This window comes from Pleurodeles waltl, chromosome 4_2 (assembly GCF_031143425.1).
Source record: "Pleurodeles waltl isolate 20211129_DDA chromosome 4_2, aPleWal1.hap1.20221129, whole genome shotgun sequence".
Taxonomy (NCBI): Eukaryota; Metazoa; Chordata; class Amphibia; order Caudata; family Salamandridae; genus Pleurodeles; species Pleurodeles waltl.
Window position 1 is genome coordinate 21700234 of NC_090443.1, and position 27682 is coordinate 21727915.

Here is a 27682-nt window from a genome sequence, read left to right on the forward strand (position 1 = left end):
TGTTTTTTATTTTGTTGTCTCCATTTGACTTTTCACAAGTGGTATTCTAGAGGCATTTCTTCAGAGTTACTCGCAACCTGCAAGTTGTTGGGCGAGTAAACTTCTGTCTTTCCCAAGGTGAGAAAGTTGACGAGGAGCATCAAACCAAGACAACATAGCTCCAAGTCACTGACCTTTGGCCTGAACAGTTCTAACTTATACCTGAATGAATTTGATTCTGCAGCCATGCTAGCTGAACTCTGGTTCAACTATTCTTTTTAATGCCAACATATAGTAATCCCTGCACACACAAAGCCATTCTAGATTGGGAAAAAAACATACAATTGTATTTAATAGAAAATTGAATAGAAAAGTATATTCCTTACAATGTGAAGTTTAGTCTTTTCGGCATCCAATACATAGGACTCGTTTCTTTCCAGTGATAACGAATCCTTTTCCATTGGCCTGTCCTCGTTCAGTTAGTTGATTGCAACACAGTGAATCCATCCACTCCATCAAGTCATTCTTGCATGTCCAGATCCAGACATAGCACAAATGTGCACATGGTAGGCTTCTTGTTTCAACCATGAAACAACAAATAGCCCACCTTTTTTTTTTTTTAAGTTTACCCACGAAAATTTAAAGCAGTTTGTATTCTTATTGCGACCATAAAAACAGTAACACTAATACACCCACGCTAAAAGTTCTATGCAACAAATTAACATTTCTAATCTCAGGGTAACAGGAATCCCATGGAGCTAAGACAACCAACCATAAGGACTTTGTAAAATCCATTTGCAGCACTGAACCCACATTTAAATCACACACCCACTACTTCGCGATTAAGACAATGTTTTCTAACAAGACAACTTATGGTCCTTCTTCCTATAAACCAAATATTCAACCTTGACATCAGGCACAACACAATACTGTGGATTGGCAAAAACACAAAAAACGAAGCCCTCACCACATGCAGCCTAAAACTATCTCTAATGAAAGAGCATAGGACACTTCGACAAACTCGGATTCCAATCTGCAAAAACACCCAACCTAAATGGAAAAACACACTCCAGGCAAATACCATGCATATAACGTGACAAATGTTTGAAAACCTTGAAAGTAATTTCCGTCTACTTTTTTTTTCCTTTACTCCTTATTGCCCCTTGACTGATTAACCTGACGAACATTTTTACGGAGTTATTTTAAGATTACACAAGGTAACAATGTAAATCTTTTTTTCTTGGTATTACACAGACAACTACTTTCATATGAATATCACCAACACTGTGCAGCACCCAGTTTCCTCTTAAAATCATACCCGACAGCTTGGATCACCCAAGTGCTTTCAAATAAATATTTCCATTTGATTAAATTGGATGTCTTCCTATTGCTGTTCCTAATAATACGAATGGCTGAACTGTCTTCATGTCAACTGCCTTCATATGAATATCCCCGATAGTCCAACTGCCTTCATAAAAAAATTGCCTTGTACTCTGACTTGCTCAACTGACTTCACATTGACATCCCTCTGTAGTTAAAATTGATTTCATATCAGTATCTCTAAAGTTTGCAATAGCTGTATTGTGCCTCTTGAAAAACGTGTTGTTGTTTTTAGGTAGAGTAAAATGTTGTGTTGTGCCTCCTCAACCCCCTTTTATACCTTGTGACATCTAATGCAAACAAATACGTTTCAACTCTTTTCAGTACTGTACAGTCAGAAAAATGAAGGCACGTTTGCATTCTCTGGGACGCAAAGATGCATCTCTAGTAAATACAGAAGCAATATATATATACCCCTTCCATGGTATATGTTAGCTTGCTAGGTGTTTGGTGCCTAAAACCCATATGATGAAGGATTGCTATAACAAATAATTTTAAGAGGAATTTCATAGGAACAGCATAACCCCCCTATTTGTGGAGGGGTGTCCTCCATTTGTCACCTTTTGTGTGAACCAAATATGTATATTCCGTGAACAGAGAGCAAATGAGACGACACAAGATGTACATCAGTATGTAGGACATGGTGCCAATGAGTGTGCATAACTGAGTTTTTTTTATAACCTTTTGTCCAAACTTCTAGAAGTTCAAGTACGATTGAGCTTTGTATCCTCTGGCTTAGAATACTGTATATACACATGAAAAAACTCCTTCCTTGGAAACAATGACCAATGCAATGTTGCCCAGTATAAGATACTAGAGTACTTGTCCATACAAATTCCAAACGTTAAAAGTTGTTGTTGCTAACATATCTTATATTAAACATATATCACTGTTCATTTTTCATCACGCTTATTCAGTTTTGTGTTTCTATACTGTACAATATCTTCATTCCAGTTTTAGCTATTCACAGTGAACTTTGTGAAATCCCCAATGCAACATTTGAGTTATAGTAATCGGCTATGACTCGGGGTTACTTACCGACTTACATTACGGTTAGGCAATTTTTTTCCAGACATATTGTAGTTACCATGAGTTCATAAAAAAAAGGGTAAAAACGGCTATTCGATATTAGGGAAATCACATCACACCACTGTACAGCGTATTCCAACATGACTGATTTGTTTTCACATATACTATAGTCTATTCACATATTAACTAATGTACTTTTGTTTAAATGCTCGGTCCACAAGTAAGCATGTTCACAAGCAAACCGGTTGGCTGAATGCCTGGTTTTAAATACAAAAATGTTAGGCATTTCAAACAATCTTTTACCAATAGGACAAAAGGTACAGACTTCACCAGTAACTTATCTCCATCCATTTTTCTTCAGCAGCAAGGTAAACTGGGCCCTTAATTTTGTGTTTAATTCAACGCTGGCTTACTAGCCACATGCAAATAAAACATGGCATTTTCGTTATAGTCGGATTTCTACTGAATTTTAAAAGATACCAGAATTTGTAAATATTTACCTTTGGCGTCTTGGCATGCAGCTGTTTTTTTCATAGTTGAATATGTGATATTTCAAAACAAATTGCACTACTATTCACAGAACAGGTGATCATATGCATGGTAACATGGACATATGAACGTCTACGTACAAAGATTAAATGTTCCTATCATATACCACTCTTTGTACAATCCTTTCATATCCTGTAATTCATTGGGTCATCCCATAAGCACCTATATTAATTTCACAATCAGACTGCTCTAATACAATACATTCTCCAAGAGAACAGGATACACAGAATGGGTACACCTGATCAAAACTTAAGTATACAAGCTACCCAATCTGACTACATGTATCTCAATGTGTTTTTCTGCAAGAGAAACTGCTAGCTACATACCCGATGAGAAAGAACCAATGTAAGGCTTGAAATGCATTGGAGATACCAAAATATTGACTGTAAATAGCTAAAAAAACAAAACAAAAGGAAAGACCATACTGTACACAGCATGAATAGGCATGACGAATAATTAATTATGAAACTTAATAAAAAGAGATATGATTTAAAAACAAAAAAGTGAGTTTAAAGTTTGGAATTTACATGAACAAGCCACCTAGGATCTTGTATCCAGTAACAGCAGTGCTCAGCGGGACTAGCCCTAGTTGCCAAGGGAGTAGCCTTTTTCACAAGATGTGCACAGGAATATTTCCTATCGATACTTAGTGTGTACGTCCAACAAAACATGTTCACTCAACCATGTGTGTTAAAATAGATTTATTGCTTTTAAGAACACAATAAAATGTCATCCTCCGTTCTAGCAAGGATCAAAGTCTGTACAATGCTTGTTCAGCATTAAATCTAAACTAAGGTAGGAAGCACAGAGCAAAAGCAGGATGCAGAACAGAACTACAAAAGAGGGCATAGCCAAAGGGATAGCTAGGAGCCCACCAAAAGCCACAGCTCATGGCCTTCTCGAAGCAATGGTTCAGGTCTTATCCGGGGCTATGGATCAGGCCCCATCCACACTGAGAGGTCAGACTCCATCAGCAGTTAAGGACCAGGGTCCCTCCATGGCTGTACGTCAGCTTAGAACCCAGCAACAGCTATGTATCATACCAAGTTATGGACGAAGTCCTAGCCCAAAGCTATGGATTAGGACCAATCCATAGCTATAAATCCATAGCTATAAACGGCTGCTAAGGTCCTCAGTAGTGAGACCTTAGGAAAATAAATCTGTGCAGAAAAGCAGGAAGCCTATTAAAAGTGGAATAGCACCTACCCAGATCAGAAAATAACAGCAGAAAGCCTCAGCAGAGTTGGACTGAACCAGCAGGCTGATAGCGCAGAAAACAGCATTTTGACATCCACACAGGCACTTCTGTGAACAAAGGTAGAGGGTCCCAGCTGATCACGATTGCTTTAATGTGTTTCATGGAGGTGAGCTGAAAGCATCTGGTAGATACGTAGGGTCATCTTTGGGGCGGGCAAGTGTGAACAGTTTCAAAACCTACACCTAGGCTGTGGCTTTTTAGCACATCAGAGCAAACCAACAGAAATTGAATTCTGAACTCACATTTTCAGCCAATTGAGAAGCATGTGCAATGTCTCACCTCACAGACCTGGTCAGTGTATACAACAAAATTTAGTCTGGGGAAACAGTGACTGCATTTCATCGAGTGGGGGGGGGGGGGGGGGGGGGGAGTAGGTTACATTTTAGGATCTGAATTTCATCTTGAGGTTGAGATAGGTAATGTGCATTGTATTAAGAGAGTCAAAGACTCTTGAGTGAGGTACGTGGAGGGGAGTCAAGATTTATCATTGAGTTTTTGTGAATAAACAAAGGTTCTGAAAAGATGCATTACATTAGGGCACTCAACCGTAGAACCATTTCAACACAGTAGGGAACCTATGTTGTGTTGCCATTCTGTGAGTTACCCGACAAGATAGCATAGAGGACTCCACGAGGTCCAACTGCCTTTAACTGGCTTAAGGATACTTTGTGTTGCTTGATGGTTCTTAGTTCATTTTGACTAGGAGGAGTGGTTGGTTTGACAATGCAAATTCAGTGGCCCAAGGAAAGTTTGGGGATTAGCTGCTGAATACAGAAAAGGACGGTTTTATGGAGGACATGTCTGTACTCTGCATGCATCCCAGCTTCAGCAAATTCAATTCGGCAATCATGCCTTTGGCAGAGCAGAAGAGTTAAGCAGGGGTATGGCGAGCTACTGATTTGAGGGCATGGTCATTTACTGGTAAAAATATAGCGATTGGAATGAACACCTTGGCCTTAGCACAGAAGGCAAAGCACCAGCAATGCAATTTCAAGCGAGTGCCACAATTGTGCACAGCACAGTGGTAGGGAACCAGATGTGAGCTCCAGAGCCCAACTAAATATCCAGGAGTGATAGTGGGACCTCGGCCACCTCTTGGAAGGTCCATCCTTTGTATCACTAGACAGCAGTTCCCTGCATGTGTGATGCCCTCTCGTCTTCCCACGTCGCTTCCAGGTTGTCCTTGCCGTAGTGTCCTAGCTCCTTGCCAGATGACTGAAAGAGACACACAGCCCATCTCAAGGTGGGAAGGAAAATGATCGACAGTAGGCATTCAAGTCAAGGGGTAAGGGTGCAATGAAGGAAGTCATACACAACACAGGGTTAGTCACCACAACTATCTTATATCCCCTACTATTCACTGTCAATGAAATTCCTTTGCACTCTTTGAAGAGACTTTTACCCACCCTTTTTACTTCTTTATGAAGACATCACAGCACTGGGACACACAACTCAGGCTGATGACATCAAGGCTGAGTTACAAGTCTCCACAGATAAAGACATTATGACCCAGGGGCAAACCAACATAGCTTATGTCTTCACATAGGAGCAGAGCAGCCGACTAGGTCAGAAGATAAACAAAATCAATTACTTGGTGAGGTAATTCTGAGAAGTGTGTTAAATGGAATGCTCAAATAATGTACTGGTGATTAAACATTGATGGGAAAAGTAATTTATCCTGAAATGGAAGCCCTTGATCATGGTCAATGGGTGCCCAATAGCAACAAGGTTCAAAGCACTGGTGTGATGACCGAAGTGTGCAAAACAGGGGATACTTGTACACTCGGGTAAGATTCAGTCAGTGGCTATAGGCATATATGTTAGTGCTTGAATAGGTACAATAAATATAGGCACATGATGCTGCATGGGCAATGATGGGCTAAAAGAGTTAGAGTTAAGGAGCAGAGTTCGCACTAACTGTGCAGCTCTCATTTCTGAGCTGTTTCGTTGCCCCTTCACCCACCAGCAGCCCTCTTCTTCTTACCAACAATCTGACCCACCCTACAAAGAGAAGCATTTGCTACCATCCGGCCCGGCACATATATATTACGAGGTTAGGCCCAAGTCCCCGGGTGCATCCTCCCAAATCTGCCAACAATGATGTGATCATGTTATTCCTCTAATAAGTGTATAGTCTGTCCCATCACAGCTGCAGGTGACCTCAGGACTTGTGGCACAGATGCGTAGTTTGGTCCTCTGCAGTATGGACCAGGTTGAGACCAGCTTCCAAAATTGCAGGAAAGTTTAGCACACTCTCCCTCACAAAGGTCAGATGAGCCGCTCCTCAGGAGGCAGTTTCAAGGCGTTGCTCGTCTCCACCCGGGAACCCACCTGCTCCTCACTGCTCGGGTGATAGGTGCCCTCTGTCTGGCGCTTTTCACGCACTTTCAGGATAACAAAGATGAGGATTGCGATGAGGACTATCCCTCCGACCACACAGGGAACAGTGATAGCAGCAATGCGCTGAGATTCCTGTGGGAGAACAATGACAATAACCTAGTAAGAAACTAATTTGTGCATCACACCAATGTGCAGATATTACATTGCTCAGCTATGCAAGAAGGCATAGGGGCCTAAATGATATTGCTGATGCACTAAGAAGTGAACGACCTGACTCTAGGATTCAGTGCTGGATCAACTATTGTTCAATCGACACAAGACTGCTCCCTATAAGAGAGCTGTGTGAGAGCCCCATGACTCTGGGACAGCTGTCATTCGAACTGTCAAAAGGGGGTCCCACCCACTGGACTGCTCTCGGTGGATGAACTTCTGTCCCACTGCATGAAATGACTCTAGTCTGGACCTATGGAATAGCCGTAGGGGCCCTACCCTTTCACCAGAACACTTATGGCTGAGTACCTGCCGTCAGGAGCAGTTTTGCTTGGCCTTATGGACACCTATGGGTGACAAACATTTCTTCCTCTGGGTAGAGCAGTGGGTAGGCCAAAGCTCTGCTCTCAGGGGCAGTACAGGGTGCCGACCCCCTAGGAGAGTTGTGGGTGGGACCCCTTCCCTGTCAAATGGAACACAGTAAGGTAGACCAATGCCCCAAGTGGCAGTCCTCAAGTGAGTCCTTGCTCTGGTTTGGGGTAGCCTTGAAGGGGCAGTGCTGTGCTCCCAGGGGTAGCCATGTGGATGGGTCCCCACTCTACTCTCTGGCACAGTCCAGGGTATGCCCTGTCTTCAGATTCCGAGACCAATAGTTTGTCCGTTTCAAGGTTGACTGCATTTAAGAAATGAAAATGTCCTTCTGGAGTTAAGTAAAAAGTATTTCTGAGAGGTTATTTTTACTTTGCCTTCTCAAAGACTTAACCCAGGTACAGCGGTCTGTGTTTTTTTTTTTTTTTTTTAACCTAGAGCCAAATGTGAGACCCTAATGCTGATTTTGTATATACTCTGATATCCGCCAGAATTTGTCCCAGCTGGACTCAGGGATCATACTCTGCATGCGCTATCACATATCACTGTGTATGCTGGTACTGCTCTGTGTTGATCAACTCACTTTTACTTCGGAGTGTGATGGTCAACTCTTATCTCTGCACTGGTACTCCATCACTTTTACGTGCCCCGACACAATTTTACCTTTGCGTGCTGACATACTCACTTTCACCTCTACGTGCACCAGTGCTCTTGCTTACCGTCAGTCCTTTGTCACCTGCAGGTTCTTGCGTACTGTTTGCAGTGATGGACGTATCTGGTGAGGAAAAAACACATCTGTAAGTGCTCTCAGATGTATCCCTACAAGATCTCGTTCCTGTCTGCACATGAAACAAGACACTTATACAACACTCCTACGCAAACCCAACCCCACTCCACCTCCGACACATACACCTACTATTCTTAACCACATGTCCATTATCCAATCTTCTACCTACTCCATAAAATATTCTGGTGCCAGCTCCTTAAGAAGAAAAAACAAGCACTGGCAACGCCAATAGGTCTCGTCTGTCAAATGCAGGTGCAGAGCTTTTGACTTTGCTAATGCTTGTGTGGTTTGGCATACTTTATGGCCAAAACCATTCAAATATGGCTGCCTACAAGAGCTAATGCAATCATGCGCGCAAGGGCTGTCAACTTGCATGGTTTTTTTTTTTTGGTTTTTTTTTTGTTTGTTTGTTTTTTTCCAAACAAGCTAACTCAAGATGCCTTCCAGTGCTTTCTCGCACACTGTCAGCCATTTTGGACTGATTTCTGTTATAATCTGACAAAAGAATCCAAGATGGCTGCACAGTGTGCAAGCACTCATGCATAGTTGGGGTGTTTTTTTTTTCCTTAAAAAAATATCCAAGATGGGCAAGATAGCCATCGGCCTGTGTGCATTGCGTGCTCACGCATTGTGTTATACTTTACTAATAATTTAGCATTCCAAAATGACAAACGGCCAAAGAGCAACACATTCAGGTAAACAAGATGCCCTGTAGCAGAGCGCAGCTGCAGAGCCTTGCTTGCAAACATCAATTTAAGAACGGGGAGGAAGTGAGAAAAGCCATACACGCCTATGGAGTGTTAAAATATAGTTGGAAAAATATAACCCTCATGTCAGCAGTGAAAGGATGCAATTCATCCAATCAAATGCTCCAGACAGGCAAAAATAAGAACGGAGAAAAGTGCCACTAAATCAAGCGCATCAAACAGATTGGCAAGAAAGACGTTTAATCATGCACACGGGCTGACCCAAAGCCCGCTCTATGTAGGTATCGTAGACAGTAGGTATTCAACAACAGCTTATGCAGCCTGTAGGTAAGACCTAAACAGAGCCCCGTTATACTTTCACTAAGAAGATATCCGACTAGCCCTTAACGAGCTCAAAAATAATGTCTGAAATCAAAAACAATCCTTTTTCTCATCGGTAACCTCTTATTACTAATCACGATATAATCTATTATGTTGGAAAATCAGAGCGGGTTAAACCCTTGCAACCACGTCTAGGTCAGCTGCCCAAATCATTCGGTTCAAAAGATCTTTTTCGAAATAAATATAACAATATTAATAATAATTTGACAGTCTTCTTTTCAAATGATGGCATTATTGCGAGCCATTCAGATCGACCCTAGTTTTAGCAACAACAAAAAACAGTTACAAACGCTGGATGTGGTTTCATTACCAACACACCCCACTTTAACCCCTACCTTCTTAATTCTCCCATCCTTGTTTTTTTTTTTTTTCAAAATGAAGCTTGAAACTGTTAATTTACTTTGCAAAGATTCACTGTCTCTCTGCTTTTATTTTTCTTCTTTCTCCATGTTGTGGAGTGGAGTGCCCTGCTCCCCCCTGCCACCCTCCCTCCATGACGACACCTGAGCCCTGACGTTGGTATGAAGTTCCACTTTATTAACATTAAGCAGCTCTGCCATTCACTAACTTTTTCCACAATCCTCGGCTCGTATTTAACCCAGTCCACAGCTCCGCCTCAAAAGGTAGACGGAATTTTCCACCTGGGTGGAGGTCTTTTACCAGGACAGTGGCTGATATGGAACCTACAGGCTCTCCGCCTCCTCATTGTTGTGAAACCTCAGCCTCCTAGATTGACTCTGTGGACTGGGCTGAGTGGCCCAGAGAGGGTGATGTATAATGGCGTCCATTACGGCTCTCCCAAAACAGAGTCAGCTTGGGGTGACACCGGTCGTGAAGTAAGGTGTGACACTATAGTCTCAGAAAAAAATGTAGATAGCACTCTCAACGTTCTGAGACTTTGCTATGGCAATGCGGATCGTTTTGGATAGTGTTTTCACAAATCTTTCCAGTTCCGCATTGGCCTGAGGAAGTGCTCGACGGTGAGCGGTGTTCCCAGTGCTTAATTTGTAAATAAAAAGGTGCTGGTGCCTGAAGCCCGCCTCTTAAACACACGACTGCTGCAATTAAATGTGTGAACACAGAATACTGAGGCGGTGTAATCCTGAAGCCATCTAGGGTCTCTTCAATCCATATAAAGCCACTCCCTGCCCCTTAAGCTCATTTTTGCAGCTTTCTACTTTCTCTCTTTGTGACGCTTTTTTGTTTTTCCCTTCCTCCGTCTTTCCCATATGTGTCTTTTGCTCGCAGCAAATGCTTGAGACAGAAGAATAATGTAGGAGGCTGGCCTGGCTTGTAGTGGGTACCAAGGGGTACTTACACTCTGTACCAGGTCCAGTTATCCCTTATTAGTGTAGAAGAGGTGTTTCTAGCAGCTTAGGCTGATAGAAGATAGCTATAGCAGACCAGCTTAGGCTGAACTAGGAGACATGCAAAGCTCCTACTATACCACTGGTGTCATATGCACAATATCATAAGAAAACACAATACACAGATATACTAAAAATAAAGGTACTTTATTTTTATGACAAAATGCCAAAAGTATCTCAGTGAGTACCCTCAGTATGAGGATGCAAAATATACACAAGATATATGTACACAATACCAAAAATATGCAGTAATAGTAAAAGGAAGTAATGCAAGCAATGTAAAGTTACAGTAGATTGCAGTAGGAGCACATAGGTATAGGGGCAACACAAACCATATACTCCAAAAGTGGAATGCGAACCACGAATGGACCCCAAACCTATGTGAGCTTGTAGAGGGTCGCTGGGACTGTAAGAAAACAGTGAGGGTTAGAAAAATAGCCCACCCCAAGACCCTGAAAAGTAGGTCTAAAGTGCACCTATAACCCCCAGAGAGCACAGAAGTCGTGATAGGGGGTTTCTGCAAGGAAGACCAACACCAGCAAAGCAACAACAGTGGATTTCCGGACCTGAATACCTGTGAAACAAGGGGACCAAGTCCAAGAGTCTCGACAATGTCGAGAGTGGGCAAATGCCCAGGAAATGCCAGCTGAGGGTGCAAAGAAGCTGCCACCGGATGGTAGAAGCTGTGGATTCTGCAAGAACGAAGAGGGCTAGAAACTTCCCCTTTGGAGGATGGATGTCCCACGACGTGAAGTAGCTTGCAGAGGTGTTCCCACGCAGAAAGACCACAAACAAGCCTTGCTAGATACAAGGGTCACGGTTAGGGTTTTTGGATGCTGCTGTGGCCCAGGAGGGACCAGGATGTCGCCACTTGGATGAGGAGACAGAAGGGGCGCCCAGCAAGTCAGGGAGCCCTCACAGAAGCAGGCAGCACCCGCAGAAACCGGAACAGGCACTTAGAAGAGGAGTGAACCGGAGTCCACCCAAAGACACAAAAGGGAGTCCCACGACGCCGGAGGACAACTTAGAAGGTTGTGCACTGCAGGTTAGAGTGTCGGGGACCCAGGCTTGGCTGTGCACGAAGGAAATCCTGGAAGAGTGCACAGGAGCCGGAGCAGCTGCAAATCACACGGTACCCAGCAATGCAGTCTAGCGTGGGGAGGCAAGGACTTACCTCCACCAAACTTGGACTGAAGAGTCACTGGACTGTGGGAGTCACTTGGACAGAGTTGCTGAGTTCCAGGGACCACGCTCGTCGTGCTGAGAGGGGACCCAGAGGACCGGTGATGCAGTCTTTTGTTGCCTGCGGTTGCAGGGGGAGGATTCTGTCGTCCCACGGGAGATTTCTTCAGAGCTCCTGGTGCAGAAAGGAGGCAGGCTACCCCCAGAGCATGCACCACCAGGAAACAGGCGAGAAAGCAGCAGGATCAGTGATACAAGGTTGCAGTAGTCGTCTTTGCTACTTTGTTGCGGTTTTGCAGGCGTCCTGAGCAGTCAGCGGTCGATCCTTTGGCAGAAGGTAAAGAGAGAGATGCAGAGGAACTCTGGTGAGCTCTTGCATTCGGTATCTGAAGAATTCCCCAAAGCAGAGACCCCAAATAGCCAGAAAAGGAGGTTTGGCTACCTAGGAAGGAGGATAGGCTAGTAACATGGGTAAGAGCCTATCAGAAAGAGTCTCTGACGTCATCTGCTGGCCCTGGCCACTCACAGCAGTCCAGTGTGCCAGCACACCTCTGAATCCAAGATGGCAGAGGTCTGGGGCACGCTGGAGGAGCTCTGGGCACCTCCCCTGGGAGGTGCAGGTCAGGGGAGTGGTCACTCCCCTTTCCTTTGTCCAGTTTCACGCCAGAGCAGGGCTGGGGGAACCCTGAACCGGTGTAGACTGGCTTATGCAGAGATGGGCACCATCTGTGCCCATCAAAGCATTTCCCGAGGCTGGGGGAGGCTACTCCTCCCCAGCCCTGACACCTTTTTCCAAAGGGAGAGGGTGTAACACCCTCTCTCTGAGGAAGTCCTTTGTTCTTCCTTCCTGGGCCAGGCCTGGCTGGACCCCAGGAGGGCAGAAACCTGTCTGAGGGGTTGGCAGCAGCAGCAGCTGCAGTGAAACCCCGGGAAAGGTAGTTTGGCAGTACCGGGCCTGTGCTAGAGACTCGGGGATCATGGAATTGTCTCCCCAATGCCAGAATGGCATTGGGGTGACAATTCCATGATCTTAGACATGTTACATGGCCATGTTCGGAGTTACCATTGTGACGCTATACATAGGTAGTGACCTATGTATAGTGCAAACGTATAATGGTGTCCCCGCACTCACAAAGTCCGGGGAATTTGCCCTGAACGATGTGGGGGCACCTTGGCTAGTGCCAGGGTGCCCACACACTAAGTAACTTAGCACCCAACCTTCACCAGGTGAAGGTTAGACATGTAGGTGACTTATAAGTTACTTAAGTGCAGTGGTAAATGGCTGTGAAATAACGTGGACGTTATTTCACTCAGGCTGCAGTGGCAGGCCTCTGTAAGAATTGTCAGAGCTCCCTATGGGTGGCAAAAGAAATGCTGCAGCCCATAGGGATCTCCTGGAACCCCAATACCCTGGGTACCTCAGTACCATATACTAGGGAATTATAAGGGTGTTCCAGTATGCCAATGTGAATTGGTGAAATTGGTCACTAGCCTGTTAGTGACAATTTGGAAAGCAGAGAGAGCATAACCACTGAGGTTCTGGTTAGCAGAGCCTCAGTGAGACAGTTAGTCATCACACAGGAAACACATACAGGGCACACTTATGAGCACTGGGGCCCTGGCTGGCAGGGTCCCAGTGACACATACACTAAAACAACATATATACAGTGAAATATGGGGGTAACATGCCAGGCAAGATGGTACTTTCCTACAAATAAGCCCCGGCTCTCAAAGATAAGTGCCGGTGCTCAGCACTGGGAACAACAAGCACAAATTCAGCACTGGGTGTTTCTGGATCTCAAGAAGTAAGCCCACTCACGGCTGTTCAATGGGGGCCCATTTTCTCTGTGCAGTTCCCCAAAAAGGCCATGGCTAGTAATCACTTTCTCCATCTTCGGGATGACCACATGGGCTGCTGTAGACGGCACAAGTTCTACTTCGAGGTACCAAGAATAGTCATCTATTACCTCTAGCATGTGGGTCTCAACAGGAAGGCTCCCGAAATCGGCGCTAACACTCTGCCGGGGGGCATTGGGGTCTTTGTCAGTGATGACTGGTGCAGGGGGATCAGGCGCTCCACTCGCCTGGCAGACAAGGCAGCCTTTGACAACGTCCTCTACCTGTTGGTCCAGTCCCAGAAACCAGACCTTTGCTTCGAAGCCTGTTTTTTGACTTGACAATGTCCTGGTCAGTTCTAGGTCCAAAACAAGCGGGTTGCACCAAGCAGGACTCTTGTAGTAGACACCCGTCTTCACTCACTGAGAGCTCATGTCAGATGTGAAAGAGTGCTTGGAGCGGGGCTTTGGCCTCCGCGCCATGTGGAAACTGGCAGGGTTCTGTAGCGGGCGCCAGTCACTGGAATGCATGGCTTCCATGGCCAAACAGCAGGCAGTCATCTCGGCTCATGGCTTACACTACTTCGGCAAGGGGTATGGCAGTGGCCTGGCCCGGTCTACTACTAGCCTGACATATTCTTCAGTTTCAAGGGCCTCTTCGGCTTCTTCGGGGGTAGCTGGGGCACGTATGACACAAAAAGAAGTCTGCTGGGTTCCGAGTGCCCCGTTGGTGCTCCTCTCGGAAGTCAAACTCTTGCAGCTGTAGCATCCATTTTTCAATCCGCAGCGGCGGTTTTGATGATGAACCGTTGAAGAGAGGCAGCAGCAGCTTTTGGTCAGTAACCCCCGTGAAGGTTTTGCTGTAGAGGTGGAAGTGTCGGCACCCCCAGTGGATGGCGACAGCATCCCGTTCCATTTTGGAATATTGCTGCTCCGTGGGTGTCAAGGTCCTGCTGGCGAAAGCAATGGTGGCCCACTTCCCTAGTATTGTTTCTGGGCCAGGACTGCTCCCAAACAAGTGGGTCTGGCATCAACGTATAGCTGGGATTCACGCTGGGGGTTGAAGGCGGCCAGGATGGTGTCAGATGACATGGCTTTCTTGGTGTTCTCAATTGCACGTTCTGGCTTTTGGCCCCACATCCAGGGATGATCTGCCTTGGTGAGGTCTGATAGGTTTCTTATGAAAAGCCCACAGTATGGGACCATTCCTGGAAAGCTTCTGACCCCAGGTACAGAGGTGGGGGCCGGGGCTTCTTAGATGTCTCTTGCCTTGGTTGGGTCAGGGCCAATCCCTTGCTCCGAGAATCGGTATCCAAAGAAACTGATGTCCCCTTTTAAGAATTCACACTTCTCACAGTGCAAGGTTAGCCCATGTTCCCGCAGCCTTGTGAATACTGCGCGTAGGCCAGCCATGTGATCTTCTAGCGTGGGGGCATGTACTAGGATATCGTCATACATTCAGAACCCCTGTGAGCCCTTGCAAGACTCCTTTTATTGTATGCTGGACTATCTCTGCGGCACTAGAGATGCTGAAGTTAAGGCGTGTGTACCTCCTGAGGCCCATGTGAGGGGAAAATGTCATTATCGGTCGTGAGTCCAGGTGCAATAGCATTTGGTGGTACCCCGATCGGAGATCCATTTTGGAGAACCATTTGGATCCCGAGAGCTCCCCTATGATGTCGATTGTCAGGGTGAGGTCTCTCTCTCGCTTCATGGCCTGATTGGGCAGCCGCACATCCACGCAGATGCGGACTGCGTCAGGCTGTTTGGGTCTTTTGCAATGACAAATCAGGGAGATCTAGAGGGTGGGCCCTGATACTTTCTCGATGATCCCGGCCCGTTCTAAAAGTAGCAGCTCCCACTCTACCTTTGAGCGCAAGTGGAAGGCCACTCGCTGGTGTCGGAGAGGAATGGGGGCCACCAAGTCGCCGATGTGTAGCAAGAGGGATGGCCTTTTTAGGCAGTCAATGCTGCTGAAGAGTGTGTCAAACTCCATGGGGAGGTCTTCCAAACAGCCGGCATGGATGCTGAATGCAAAGTGAACTAGGCCTAGGTTCTGAGCCGTCTGGAAACCGAGTAGGAAACCTAACCCCTCTTATGACACAGATTTTTGTTGTGAGCTTTGTGCCCTTGTACTCGACGTCTGCCGTGAAGACGCCCACTATCTTTATCGGATGGGTGCTCCCAAAAGCATACACTAGTCTCCTAGTAGATCTGAGCGGTGGTGGTTTAGTTAGGTTGTGGTACATCTCGGCAGCCATGAGGTTAATTGAGGCTCCTGTGTCGATTAGAGCTGGGATGGATTAGCCCTGCATTGCCACCTGACAGGTGGGCATTTATCGGCTTTGGACCGCTCCTTTATCTACTGCCCTTACGACATGGACTACTAGCTGGTCATCATCCATGTTGCTGTCTGACAAGGTGGTGGGGTGGGGGTGGGGCAGGGCAGCCACTGCCTTAACTGCTTTCTTAGGAGTGGGCAACATTTTGGGTGACGAGCAGCACACCTTCGCAAAGTGATTGAGCTTGCTGCATGTGCTGAAGGTATTTCATCATGCAGGGCAACCGCTCCGGTGGGCAGGGTGGCACCGCACCATCTGCAAAGTCTATCTCTTGGCTTTCTCTCAATGCATGTGGTCTTGCCCTTGGGACTTTGTGTCCACCGCGTTGACGGGTTCAGACTTCACTTGGACTGTCGTTTGTTCCATGTGGGTGGCCCTTTGCTTTTGACAGTTCCTGAGAGCGCCCCAAGGTGAGGATATCCCTCATTTGCATATTAGGTTCTTGCAGAATACGCTTGCGTGCTTCGAGGAGGCACACCCCTGGATAAACTGGGCTTCGTTTTCCTCATCTGGTAGCGTGCATGTATTGGCTAGCTCTCTGATGCGTGCATAAAAGACATCCACAGACTCATCGGACTTCTGGCATGCTTGGTGTTGATAGTCGGGGTTCACAAAGTATTTTAAAAAATGTATGGAAACAGTGTCCTTCAGTGTGGCGTACGTGTGGGGGGTTGCCTCGGCCACTGACTTGGATACTTTGTGTATGTCCACCCCTCCCAAGTGTAGGAGTAGAGGTCGCTTCAGTTCATCTTTAACTTCTAGAGCTTCAAAGTAGGTTTCGAGGTGTTCTATCCAGGCCTTCCATTTTGCAGCTTGTGTGGGTGATGCCCCAATAATTGTGAAAGGTTCAAGAGCCAGGATGCTGGACATGTTGGAGAAATCAGTGGGCTGTTGGCTGCGCGGTGATGTTTGTTGTTCTGAGTCTTGGTGGGGGTGAGGAAGAGGGTCTCCTTGACTGGGTGAGGTTGCCAGTGTGGTGGCCTGTCCATTCCCTCCAAACTGGTGGTGTCTTATTGCCTGCCTTGTGTGCGCCCAGGGGCTGCATACAGCTTGGGGCCAGTGGGCGCCGGATGGTGGGTCAGGGTTTCTTCAGTGGATGCTTCCCCCACTTTCACACCTATTATTAGGGCCCCACCAGGCTGCGTGAGGAGTCTGCGGCAGGCACCGTACCTTCTGGGCACTCCATGTGCCGGAGCACGTGTTAGGCAGCTTTGGTGATTATCCCGGCAGCCGCAGCTCTCATTGCCAGGGAATGCTGTGTGAGATGCACTTAAGGCCGGCTTTGAGAGACTGGCGGGCGGGGCGGTGTAAGGCCAGAGGAACAGCTGCATTGACAAGCGGCACCCGTGAGCATCCTGGAGCAATGGCAGAGCGACTGGAGGCAGGCTGTGCTAGCAAGACTACATTTGCATGTGTGCAGGTGGCCATAGATGATGGGTGCGTGTCTCTCACCTCCGGCGGTGCAGTTAGATAGAGGCTCTATTCCAGAGCCACGCAGCGGTTCCCCTGGAGACTTCTGTGCACACGGGAACAGGGAGGAGGTTTGGAGCGGCCGATCCTCGTCGCCAATGTAGTGTAGGGCCCCACCAGGGACAACACCTGAGCCATGAGATTGGTAAAATGTTCCACTTTTTTATTTATTTATTTTTTAACATTAAGCAGCTCCGTCTTTCATTAACTTTTCCCACCGCCCCGGCTCGTATTTAACCCCTTTGCTATGCGGCACAAACACAGGTCCTCGCAGGAGTGGTGTAACCACTTTGGCCCCTAGATAAATCGCAACTAGTTCGCCTGTGTGCAGGCAAACACTACACATCTCTTTCTCTCCCCGTTTCCTTGTATTGTAGTATATCTAGGTCGGTAACTGTTTCCTTCACCCTTTTTTTATTTTTAGAACTTTTGTTAATAATGTTATACTAAAAAGTTTTTAGAACCATCTGATTTTAAAAAAATAAAATAAAAAAAAAAGACTTTTTGTAATCCAAGGATTTCGAACTAATCAAATCCCTGTGGCCGGATTCGAGGGCACCTCAGGCTGCCTTCATATTTAGAAGTTCAGGGAACTCCTCAGGAGAATACCTTATCAGGGTACAAAAGCAACCTTACATCAGATTAATTCATAACTTGCGATACGGAAATCTAATCTCTGAGGTTACAGAAGTGGGTTGGTACCACCACCTGCAGGCCAGAAGTGAAACAGTACCTGGGGGAACACTATTCACTTGTAATACGTTTTAACAAGCTAGTAGTATTGTTTTTTATTAACACACAATGCGCCCGTAAAACAGAAAACGACATAGGTCGCAGTATAAGTCTGTAAGACTCTTCCACTGATTATAGTTCAACTTTTTCTGTCCTGGGAAGATATGCAAGATCACAGATGGATGCCTGTGGAGGGACATGTCTTAAGTGGGTTATATACTATTTGAGGGTGGATTTCTCTCGGAGTAACGTGTGATATCACAGAATCTGTTATATCTCGTAGGATATCGGATATAACAGGGCAGACTGCGGTAGGGGTGGGGCTAGATATTTAGCACACAGAGGCCCAGAAGCAATGGATGAGAGCACAAGGTGAGAACCTGAATGTGTATTGTAAGACGTTGTGGATGGGCACCTGCTGGAGGCAAACATTGGGTGTGCCTCACTCCTAGACTACATGTGATATCTAGGATGGGCTCTGGCTGCATGTGGGTGTACTCTGTTTTGTAGGACTTCCACTGGACTCGGAGAAAGGGTGTGGACCACCAATGGAGGGATGTGTAGTATACTGCCGGACACATTCTAGTGTCTCCACCAGCCACTCTGCTGAAGGTTGGCTTCCACACTCACTCCACACCCATCCATCCATGCATCCATTCATCGCAGGTGTCACCAGTCAGGTGACCCTGCTAATAAAAGGGGCTAGGTGCATGTGCCCTGGGGCCAGTTGCACGAACCCTAACTATGTGTCTGTGTCATTAATATTAGTAGAGTGCCTAGGACCACCAACACAACAATAGCGACAAGTGCATCTGACCCCACGTGTGTGCTGGCAGCAACTCTGCCGTTGGTCGTGGGGGGGGTGTCATATGAGTGATGCCTATGCCTAAAGGCACACCCACGGGCAGCGCACAGGACACCGGCGCAGGGTGACAAGACAATCATCCAGTGCAACCAACAGCATTCCCCGGTGAGGCCCATGCAGTCGTCAGCCTGCTGAGTGACAGCTGGCTACTGGTGCTGCCCCCCTGCCCCAGACGGGCAGAAATCCATTGTGATGTCCCGTCCAACATGAGTTAAGCCCTGCAGGCATCAGAGTGAAACTATGATTGGACACGGAGGTTGAAAGGGGGGTGAAGTGTCATACCATGCGCTGTGTGCGAGGCGCATGCATGCTGCTACAAGACACTGGAGAGAAGGCCCTCGCACCCACCATTCATAAGTTGTGCTCCTACAACCCTCCCAGTCATCAGCAGCGGGATCAGAGCAGCAGCAGGGAGAGAGGTGCGCCAGCTGGCCACAGAGAAGCACAAGACGACCCAGAGCATTGGGAACTGCTGCAGCTGCCCAAACAGACTGCAGCGCCACCTAGCGGTGGCTCTGCAGACCACTGTCAAGACGAACGGAGATCGGCTCACATCTACCACAGTAGGGAGTGCCAAACCACCCGCACAACAAGTTTGGCAGCGCGGGCGCACAAAGAGACTCGCATTCCACAAGCGTCACACAGCAGCTGCCATACACCTGTTGGGCACTCCACTGCACAGGAGAAACATGCAGCAGCCTCAGGAAAGGCGCTCCGGCAAGCAGAGCATCTTCAACAAGAGGGATTGAGCCTGTACATCAGGGAGGGTGGCTTGGCAACTTGTGGTCACCTCCCTGCGGTGACTGCTGCATGCCTGCCTCTGCAGCATCTGAGGGAGTGTCAAAAGTCCAACACAGGACAGCTGCTGAGGCCTCCTGCAGTGGTCACAGCCCCACCATGTGGTCAGTAGCAAGACTGCACCCCAGCTCGATCGATTACAGCCAGAGCAAGCAACTACTGTGAAAAAAAAGAAAAGGAAAGTCATGAAAGAGGTAAACCTTCCACAAGTATGCAGGTGTGACTGCAATGTGCAGAAGGGGAAGACATTTGGAAGGAACCGCTCACAAATAAGCCCCCCCTTTCAAGCCTGACTGCCGATGTGACAGTGCAGATGGGAGTCACTGAACACAGACTGCCACATGAGATATAGTGAAAGCGCAGGGAAGGAAGATTGCTGTTCTTGTGCTCAGTGAGGGACCCCAACCTGCTATAGCTGAAGGCAGCTGAAGCAACGAAGCCCAAGAAAAGTCAGCGCCTGAGAAGATAACAGTGAAGACAGCTTTGCAGTCAAGAGCAGAGCTGAACACGCAACCCCAGCAAAAGTCAGATATCAGCACAAGTGAGAAGATAGTGCTGCATGCACCCGGTGGTAAATGGCCACCACCGTAGGCCTGAAGAATGGGCATTCCAGGCGCCAGAAAAGGGCACCTATGGAGGAAGAGACAATGTCAGAGGTGCACAGAGAGCCGCACCTATGAACCTGACAGGACGGTCAGGAGACAGAGAGCCCCACAAGACTAGATGCAGTGCTAGTGAGAAGAGGCCATGCCAGCCGGCCACACGGCCACACCAGATGGCCACCGTTGGCCCATCATTGAGCAGGTCAGGAGGAGTAACTGACCTGCCGAGCAAACCGGACGGAGACAGGGGCAAGCGCAGCAACTGCTCAGTCTTGAGGCGCAATCGCTGTTCCCTCAAGTTAAGACGGGAAGAAGCGAACGGTGATCCTCCAGTCAGGAAGCGGACCACCAAGATGATCCCGGAGGGGACCGGACCTGTGAGAGGTCTGCAAGGAGAAGGAATCAAGTCCTAGTGACAGGATTAAGCCTGCGAGAAGCTGCAATGGAAGAAGATGCATCATCCGAGATGCAGCACACAAGCCAGCAAGAGGTCCATGTCATACAACATGAAGGTAAAAGGAGAGGAGAGAGGAACGTGGCATGACACCACGATGTGAAAGATCGAAGAAGAAAGGGTGTGACAGACCTGTCACACGGAAGACACACAAGTGAGCAAGAGAAAAGGAGAAGAGCAAAAGGACTGAATCCTTGTGCCAGCATACAAGAGGGCATCCATCTGCACAAGCCAGCTACCGGGGTGATCAGACGTCACTGGAGACAGCTGTGCAAGTAGACCAACTGTAAGCCGCCAGCATGCGCGTACCGCGTCCAGGCCCCACGCTTCTCAGTGCGATCATTCTGCCACCTGTTACTGGCTGTCTGACATCGATGGCATCCCTGTTGCCAACTGCACATGCCATGCGAGAACGCACGTGGCCACGAAGTCTCTCAAGTCACCCCTTCTCCAAGAAAGACACTTCCATCTGGTAATCTAACTACTATTCGATAGGATCATCATCCTTATCAAGTGCATCACCTAAACCACCTAAGGAGCAGTGCACCACCAGAGTGGAGCCAAAGTCAGCAAAGAGACCAGAAGTTGGCAAGGCATACCTGGCACCGTGGGAGGCTGATCACCCAGAAATCTGCTGTGAGCCCCCCATGAACCTGTGACCTGCCCAAGAGAGCATGCAAGACAGATAATCCACCCTTGAGGTTGCACAAGGCTTGGACATGGCCCTGTTGGGAGTTCCACAGCGACCCCCTTGGCATGGCCTACGAATGGCCAGACCAGCCCATGCAGTCCCGTGGCAATCCAGGGGCAAGGGCCTCAAGGGAATTCTGGTGAGAGGGGAATCCCGCTAAGGAGATGTGTCTGAGGCAGCTCCACTACAGGCACCGGGAAGCACTGAGGTCATGGACGGAGACTGGTCACCCAAAGACTATCAGACAAAAGCCAGAGCACACAGACCCTGTGACAGCCACCCTTGCGGCTCCAATCGAGACTTGGATGTCTGTGGTCCTGTTGGCTGTTCCTCAACCACGCCTTCCCTAGGCCTGCGGTAGGCCCGGCGCAGTCCACAGTCCTGTGGCAGCCCACCAAAAGGCCTAGAGGAGACTCCTGTCTGATGGAGTTCTGGCATGAGAGGGATGCCTGGAGCTGCTCTACCAGCGGACTTTCAGATGCACCAAGGCCTTCAAGGACAACTCCTTCCATCTAAGTCATCCTCAATCTTTGGAGGTTCACTATCCCTGGAGCCTGAATGCCTTTCAAGAGACCCTTGAAGTCGACTCCCCACTGCTCCTGATGCACCCATACTGAACTTTGTAAATAGACTCCCACACCCTGAGCCCAGGTGGGACAGGACTTACCGAGCCCAAGTGCATTGTGATGTCATGGACAGGCAATTGAGGCAGTGCTTAATTTGTGCTTGTTGTTTCCGGTACTAAGCACCAGCACTTACTTTTCAGGCCCGGCGCTTATTCTTTTGCCTCAAACATTTACTGCGAGCAAACGCCACATATGGGAAAGACCGAGGAAGACAAAAACGAAAAAAGCGTCACATTGGGAGAAAGCAGAAAGCTGCACAAGTGAGCTGCAGGGAGTGGCTTCAAATGAATGAAAAGGGGCCCGATATGGCTTCAGGATTACGCTGCCAAAGTATTCCGTGCTCGCACATTTAAATGCAGCAGCCGTGTGTGTAAGAGGAGAGCTCTGGGCACCGGCACCTTTTTGTTTAAAAATTAAGCACTGAATTGAGGTATCCGGACTTCATCAACACTGCCATTTGTGTCCAGAGCAGACTGGTTAAACTACGGAGGCTTGCTGTGATGCAGAGTGCCTCCAGCTATGCCTGTCCATGCAGCATTCCGGTGGACCCCCTGAAGAGACTTTGTTTATTTTAGTGTTTATGTTTTTCTCCCACAGGTTTGACTTGGTTGTTCTTTTTCAATAAAGTTTGGGAGGAATGTAGTGTTCTCATGGACACATTCTAGTGTTTCCACGAGCCACTCTGCTGAGGGCTGGCTTCGACTCTCACCCCACAGCCATCCATCACAGGCGTCACCAGTCAGGTGACCCTGCTAATAAAAAGGTGCCGGGCGCACATGCCTGGGCTAGTTGTACGAACCCTAACTATGTGTACGAGACATTAATATTAGTAGCATAGGGCCCCGAATACAACAGGGTGAGCAATATCCAGCGGGCCGTTCCAGCAAGAATATGCCAAATTTGGTACAGACCATTTGTGGAGAGGGCCACAGGGTGCGAGTTATCCCTGGGGCTATGCCTGATCCCCTGCAGGTGTCACTCTCAGAGGCATACAGGTTATCTAGGAAGGGTTCCTGCTGCAGGTGGATGCAGTGTGTGGCCACTCATGATGGAATGTGTGGCGTGCCGCTCCTGTAGGGACGAGGTGCCTGGCTGGTTCTAACTCCTGTGAAGCTCGCCCTTTTTCTGTTTGGAAAAACTTCAAAATGTGGATTATTTCACAAATAATGTGCTTTCTCTGATTTAGTAACCCCCGCCCCCAAATGGCACGGGCTCAAGCTACGCCCCTAGGTGTGTGAGATCTGCCAACGACTCCTACTGAAGTGGAGGCGGGGTGTCGGTCAGCCCTGGAGGGACGTGATGCCTGACTGACTCTGGCTCCCCTTGGAGCGTAAAACTCTTGGAGTGATGTGCGATACCTGGTACAGGCTCTTGTCGGGGACGGCTGCGGGGTGTTCCCTCAACCAGTATTTACTATTACTCATTGCGGCCTGTTGTCTGCCTCCAGTCACCTCTCCGCTCTGTACCAGCGACACTAGACGAACTCCAGACAGCCGAAGCCTTCTTGGAGCACGTGAGCCAAAAAACAGTTCATGCTGACTGTGTTCAGGCTCCTGGAGGAACCTGGACCCGGTCCCTGAGCCGGAGACAAGCATGTGATGTCACAGACTTTACCCACCTCTCCTTCAAGTCTGTGCACTGTCAGGAATCCAAACACAGGTCCAAGATCCGAGGCTGAGACAGGGATGCCAGGGACCCGCAGACAGACTCAGAGGAAAAGTTACTGGAAGGCCTGGGGGGCAGTCAAGGAGCAGAGCAAGGAAAGGGCTACCCAGCACACGGTGGGTTGCATTTCGCTGCACTTTCGGCGTACTATATATTTTCCTGTACAAGGGGATTGCACTTGCCTGGATGTCAAGATGGGGTGTTGGCTGTACTTAGTTAGGGACACTGGGCTTGGCCTGTATTTTCTTGTACATTTGGCTAGTGTGTAGGCAGCATTTTCTTGTACAGCAAGTCAGGCCGTGACTGCAGTTAATTGTATTGCATGAGAACTTACCAGTATGGCAGGCCTGAGTGTGGGTGGCAACCTACTTAGCGCTTCGCCTCTCACACTTCCAATCCCAGGATTAAAGACCCAACTAGGGCTCGCCTAAATGGTGTTGTCTGCCTTTGCAAGCTTTTGAGAGCATGAGCCAGGAGGCGTTAGGTCCCTAGCACAAGTAGGTGAAAACTAGTTTTTTTTTTTTTTTAAGGATTGTGCAGTTTCTGCTATAGGTCCTGGGAGTAGGAACGCGGGGGTGCAGCAGCATCCTCAAAATATTCATACTGGCGTTCAGAAGATGAATAGGCGATAAAGATACCATTAATTTTTGTTTTCAACTTGTCACATCTGCTGGGCGTCCAAAGACAGAGGTCAAATGTGAGATTATGTGTTCTGTCAAACTGCAGTTTATTTTAGCATGGAGATTAGGGTTTACATTTCTTTCACTGACTGCAAAGTGAGAGCATTTTGGAAAGTGAACCACATGACAATCTTGTTGGGATACAGAGTGTGTGAAAGCAAAGGTGTAGGAGGTCATTTTTTTCCTTACACAACAACATTTAAATACCTGAAAAATGAACTGTACACATTGCTCAAATAAATCAGAAAAGCAAAAATGAAAAACGTATTTTGTAATACTGGAGTAGGATAGAAACACTCTACTTTGTGATGCACAAATGATAACTATTAGTGAAACACAATTTCCGCACACTGTTTGTGTGCTATTTGGTTTTATCAGTAAAACTGTGTATATGTGCAAAAGTAGTTGTCACTTGAATGGAAAATGTGCTATCTGTAAATGACTGTGCATTACAACACTATGCTTTAGTAATGTATGTGTGACAATGTGCTCCAAGACGCACCACTGGCAATACACCCACTGGTGGCCGACACAAATTAAAAGTGGTGTGGTGGGTGGACGGGGCATGGGGGGAGGTCACGTGGGAGGAGTTTGGGGGTATATATATATATATATTATAAAAAAACACTTTCCTAATGCTGCTGGCCGCGCTCCTCTGCTTCCTGGTCCCAGCAGTCCCTGGGACAGCATCAGAGACTCCCTGTGCAATCCCCACGCTGTTCTCATGCTATTACCAAGCATAAGAGCAGCACAGGGATTGGCCTGAGCGGGCGGGTTTACCGCTTACTCAGGCACAGGGAGTCTGCTGTTTCTCCAACCCAGCTGGGTTGGAGAAACCTAACTGCGCATGTCTGTTCGGCCAGCCTAGAACAGCCGGCCAAACTGACTTGCGATCCTCCTCCTCCTCCTCCTCCTCCTCCTCCTCCTCCTCCTCCTCCTCTTAAGCCTCCTCTTAAGCCTCCTCTTAAGCCTCCTCTTAAGCCTCCTCTTAAGCCTCCTCTTAAGCCTCCTCTTAAGCCTCCTCCTCCTCCTCGCTGTCTCAGCCAGCAGCTGAAACGAGAATAAAATATATATATATATATATTTTTTTTTCAGCAGCTGTCTCGGAGTCAGTGGAGCAACGCTCTTCACCATAGCGGAGGAGCCACTGCAGTATATACCACACCCTTACCACTCTCCTGTTAAATGGACATGGCTAATTTGCTAGAATTGTTATTAGTGCGACGCTTGCATTTTTCACAATCCTTATGACTTCCGTGACATCTTTTTGTTTGCAACACCCCCTTCTGGAAATTGTTCGTGTACCACTGGTTTCTTCTTAGGTTGCCAAGCTTGATTCCTCTTCTTTCCTCGCTAATGAAGTGCATTTGTACAACAGCAGCCATTGCTACTGGTCAATTATTGTGGAGAATTGTATTTCTTATGCCAGTCTCTCTCTTGCTAAGTGATATAGACCGAGGACAGGATCTGCCCTCCCAGGTTGGTAGTGACTTATTCTTATCAGATAGGAGGTTGATTGAATGGGATACCAGGGTTTGTGATAGCTATTCTGCACACTGAGCTTTATAACGTTGGTCGGCAAAATGAGATGTATGCCCTGGGTAATCGACTACCTTTTCCAAATGATGCCAATAGGTATGTGATTATAGGGTTGGTTAGTACGCTGCACTTTATATTGCTTTAGTTGGCTAAATAAGCTGCATGCCTTGGGTAATTTATTCCCCCCTTCTAAGTGGTCTTAATAGTTATGTGATAATGTGAAAACCTTCTACTGGGTTTTATTTCTTCTAAATAGGCAGGTGTCGACCATGTTAGAAAGAACACAGTATGGGACACCAGGGTTTACAATAGTTTAGCCCGGAACTGTGCACTTTAACATTTTACCAGGCAAAACGAATTGCATGCCCTGGGAATTCAGCATCTCCTTGAAAGGTATTAACAGGTATGATAACGTGCTGTGAAGTTTTACTAAGTTTTGTTCCGATCAGATAGGCTGGTGTTGACCATGTTAGGAACTAGACAGAACAAGACCTTGGGCATCGAGGTAGTATGGCCTTGCATACTGCACTTTATAATGTTCTACCTGGATAAATGAGTTTTATGCCTTGGATAATTAATTATATCTAAACTGTTTTTAATAGGAATGTGTAGATGTGCTATGACCTTCGATTGAGTTTTATTGTGAAGAAATCCTAAACTTTATACTGTTTGTATTTAGTTCAGGATAATAAGTGTCAGTGGATTTCATGTAATTAAGTGTTATGTATGGATTGTATGGTACTGATATTTGTGTATATTAATTGACGTCTAGGTAATATGTCTATAAGAATGTATTTCTTAGAAATAAAGGATTTGACTTGAAATACTTGTGCCAACACATCTGACAGCAGGCAGTATCCCAGTTTTAAAAAAAGGTGCATAGTTAGAGTTTACGTCTCCAACTCCTGCCAGTTTGACATCATTTTACTCATTTAACTCCATCTCTGCCTGGTCCATGTTGCCATTGGGGTTTACCAGGCCTGCTCGGCTTAGCCCCAACAATTTTGGGCATACAAGCACACAGCACCCCGTTTTCCATCTGGTTGAGAAGGTGCACTGTTGTTGCCTGCATGTTCGTGTCCTAACTAAAATTATAATAATTTGCCTGCCTCACACCTCCTACACGAGACTGCTAGGCGCTGAGCCCCAAAACAAAATAAAAAGCAACTCTGGTTACTAAATCGCATTAAAACACTTCCTCAGGGGATCATAACAAATACAACACTCTGCCAACCAGGCACTCCCCATGGTGTAGTGTGGTACATGTCAAAAATTTGCATTGGTGCCCATGTAAGAGTTTAAGGGGTCTGGAGAGAGCCATGAGAGCAGAGGCAGAAATGTGGAATCGAAATAGTACTGTCAAGACGAACTAGAGTAAAGCTGGGTGCGACAGCCCTCACAGAGCCCTAAAGAGGTCTGACAGCACGCGGAAGGATATGGCACATGGCGGCGAGTAGGACGGTACTGTCACGGCCTGGAGACAGACTCAGATAGCTGAGAGCGAGGCAGTGCAGTGGAAGACTTGGAGGTGGGCTCAGTGTGATACACTTATCTGTGGCAGAAAGGTTTTCACCTGTTATCACAGGCCTCACCTCACACGTGCAACACCGCATGGGTTCATGTTGTCCCTGCCCTTAGAGGATACACATATGGAGTGATAATGACGGACTGTGAACGGAGGATAATTTTAGTTACAAAATTAGACTCCTAAATGCAGAGGTTGCCAAAGCAGCCTCGCAAACCAATTGCACGAATACCAAAGGCACTTACCTGCTTTCCAGAAAAATCTGCTACCTTATCAAATGTGTTCAATAGAGGGAGGGCTGCAGGACAGAAGTTTAGCCG

General features: G+C 47.3%; 1 protein-coding gene across 5 annotated transcripts in view; it reads right to left on the reverse strand.

Moving 5' to 3' along the window:
• Nucleotides 1-3623: 3623 nt before the first annotated feature.
• CRB3 (crumbs cell polarity complex component 3) overlaps nucleotides 3624-27682 on the reverse strand; it is a 61157-nt gene continuing 37098 nt past the window's right edge. For all 5 annotated transcript variants that reach the window (XM_069230429.1, XM_069230432.1, XM_069230431.1 and 2 more), the window contains exons 3-5: nucleotides 7834-7889; nucleotides 6527-6667; nucleotides 3624-5410 (exon numbers count right to left, since the gene is read on the reverse strand). In XM_069230429.1, the coding sequence (XP_069086530.1) occupies nucleotides 5315-5410; nucleotides 6527-6667; nucleotides 7834-7889 (293 nt within the window). In that variant the 3' untranslated portion in view covers nucleotides 3624-5314. The remainder of the gene's footprint in view (nucleotides 5411-6526; nucleotides 6668-7833; nucleotides 7890-27682) is intronic.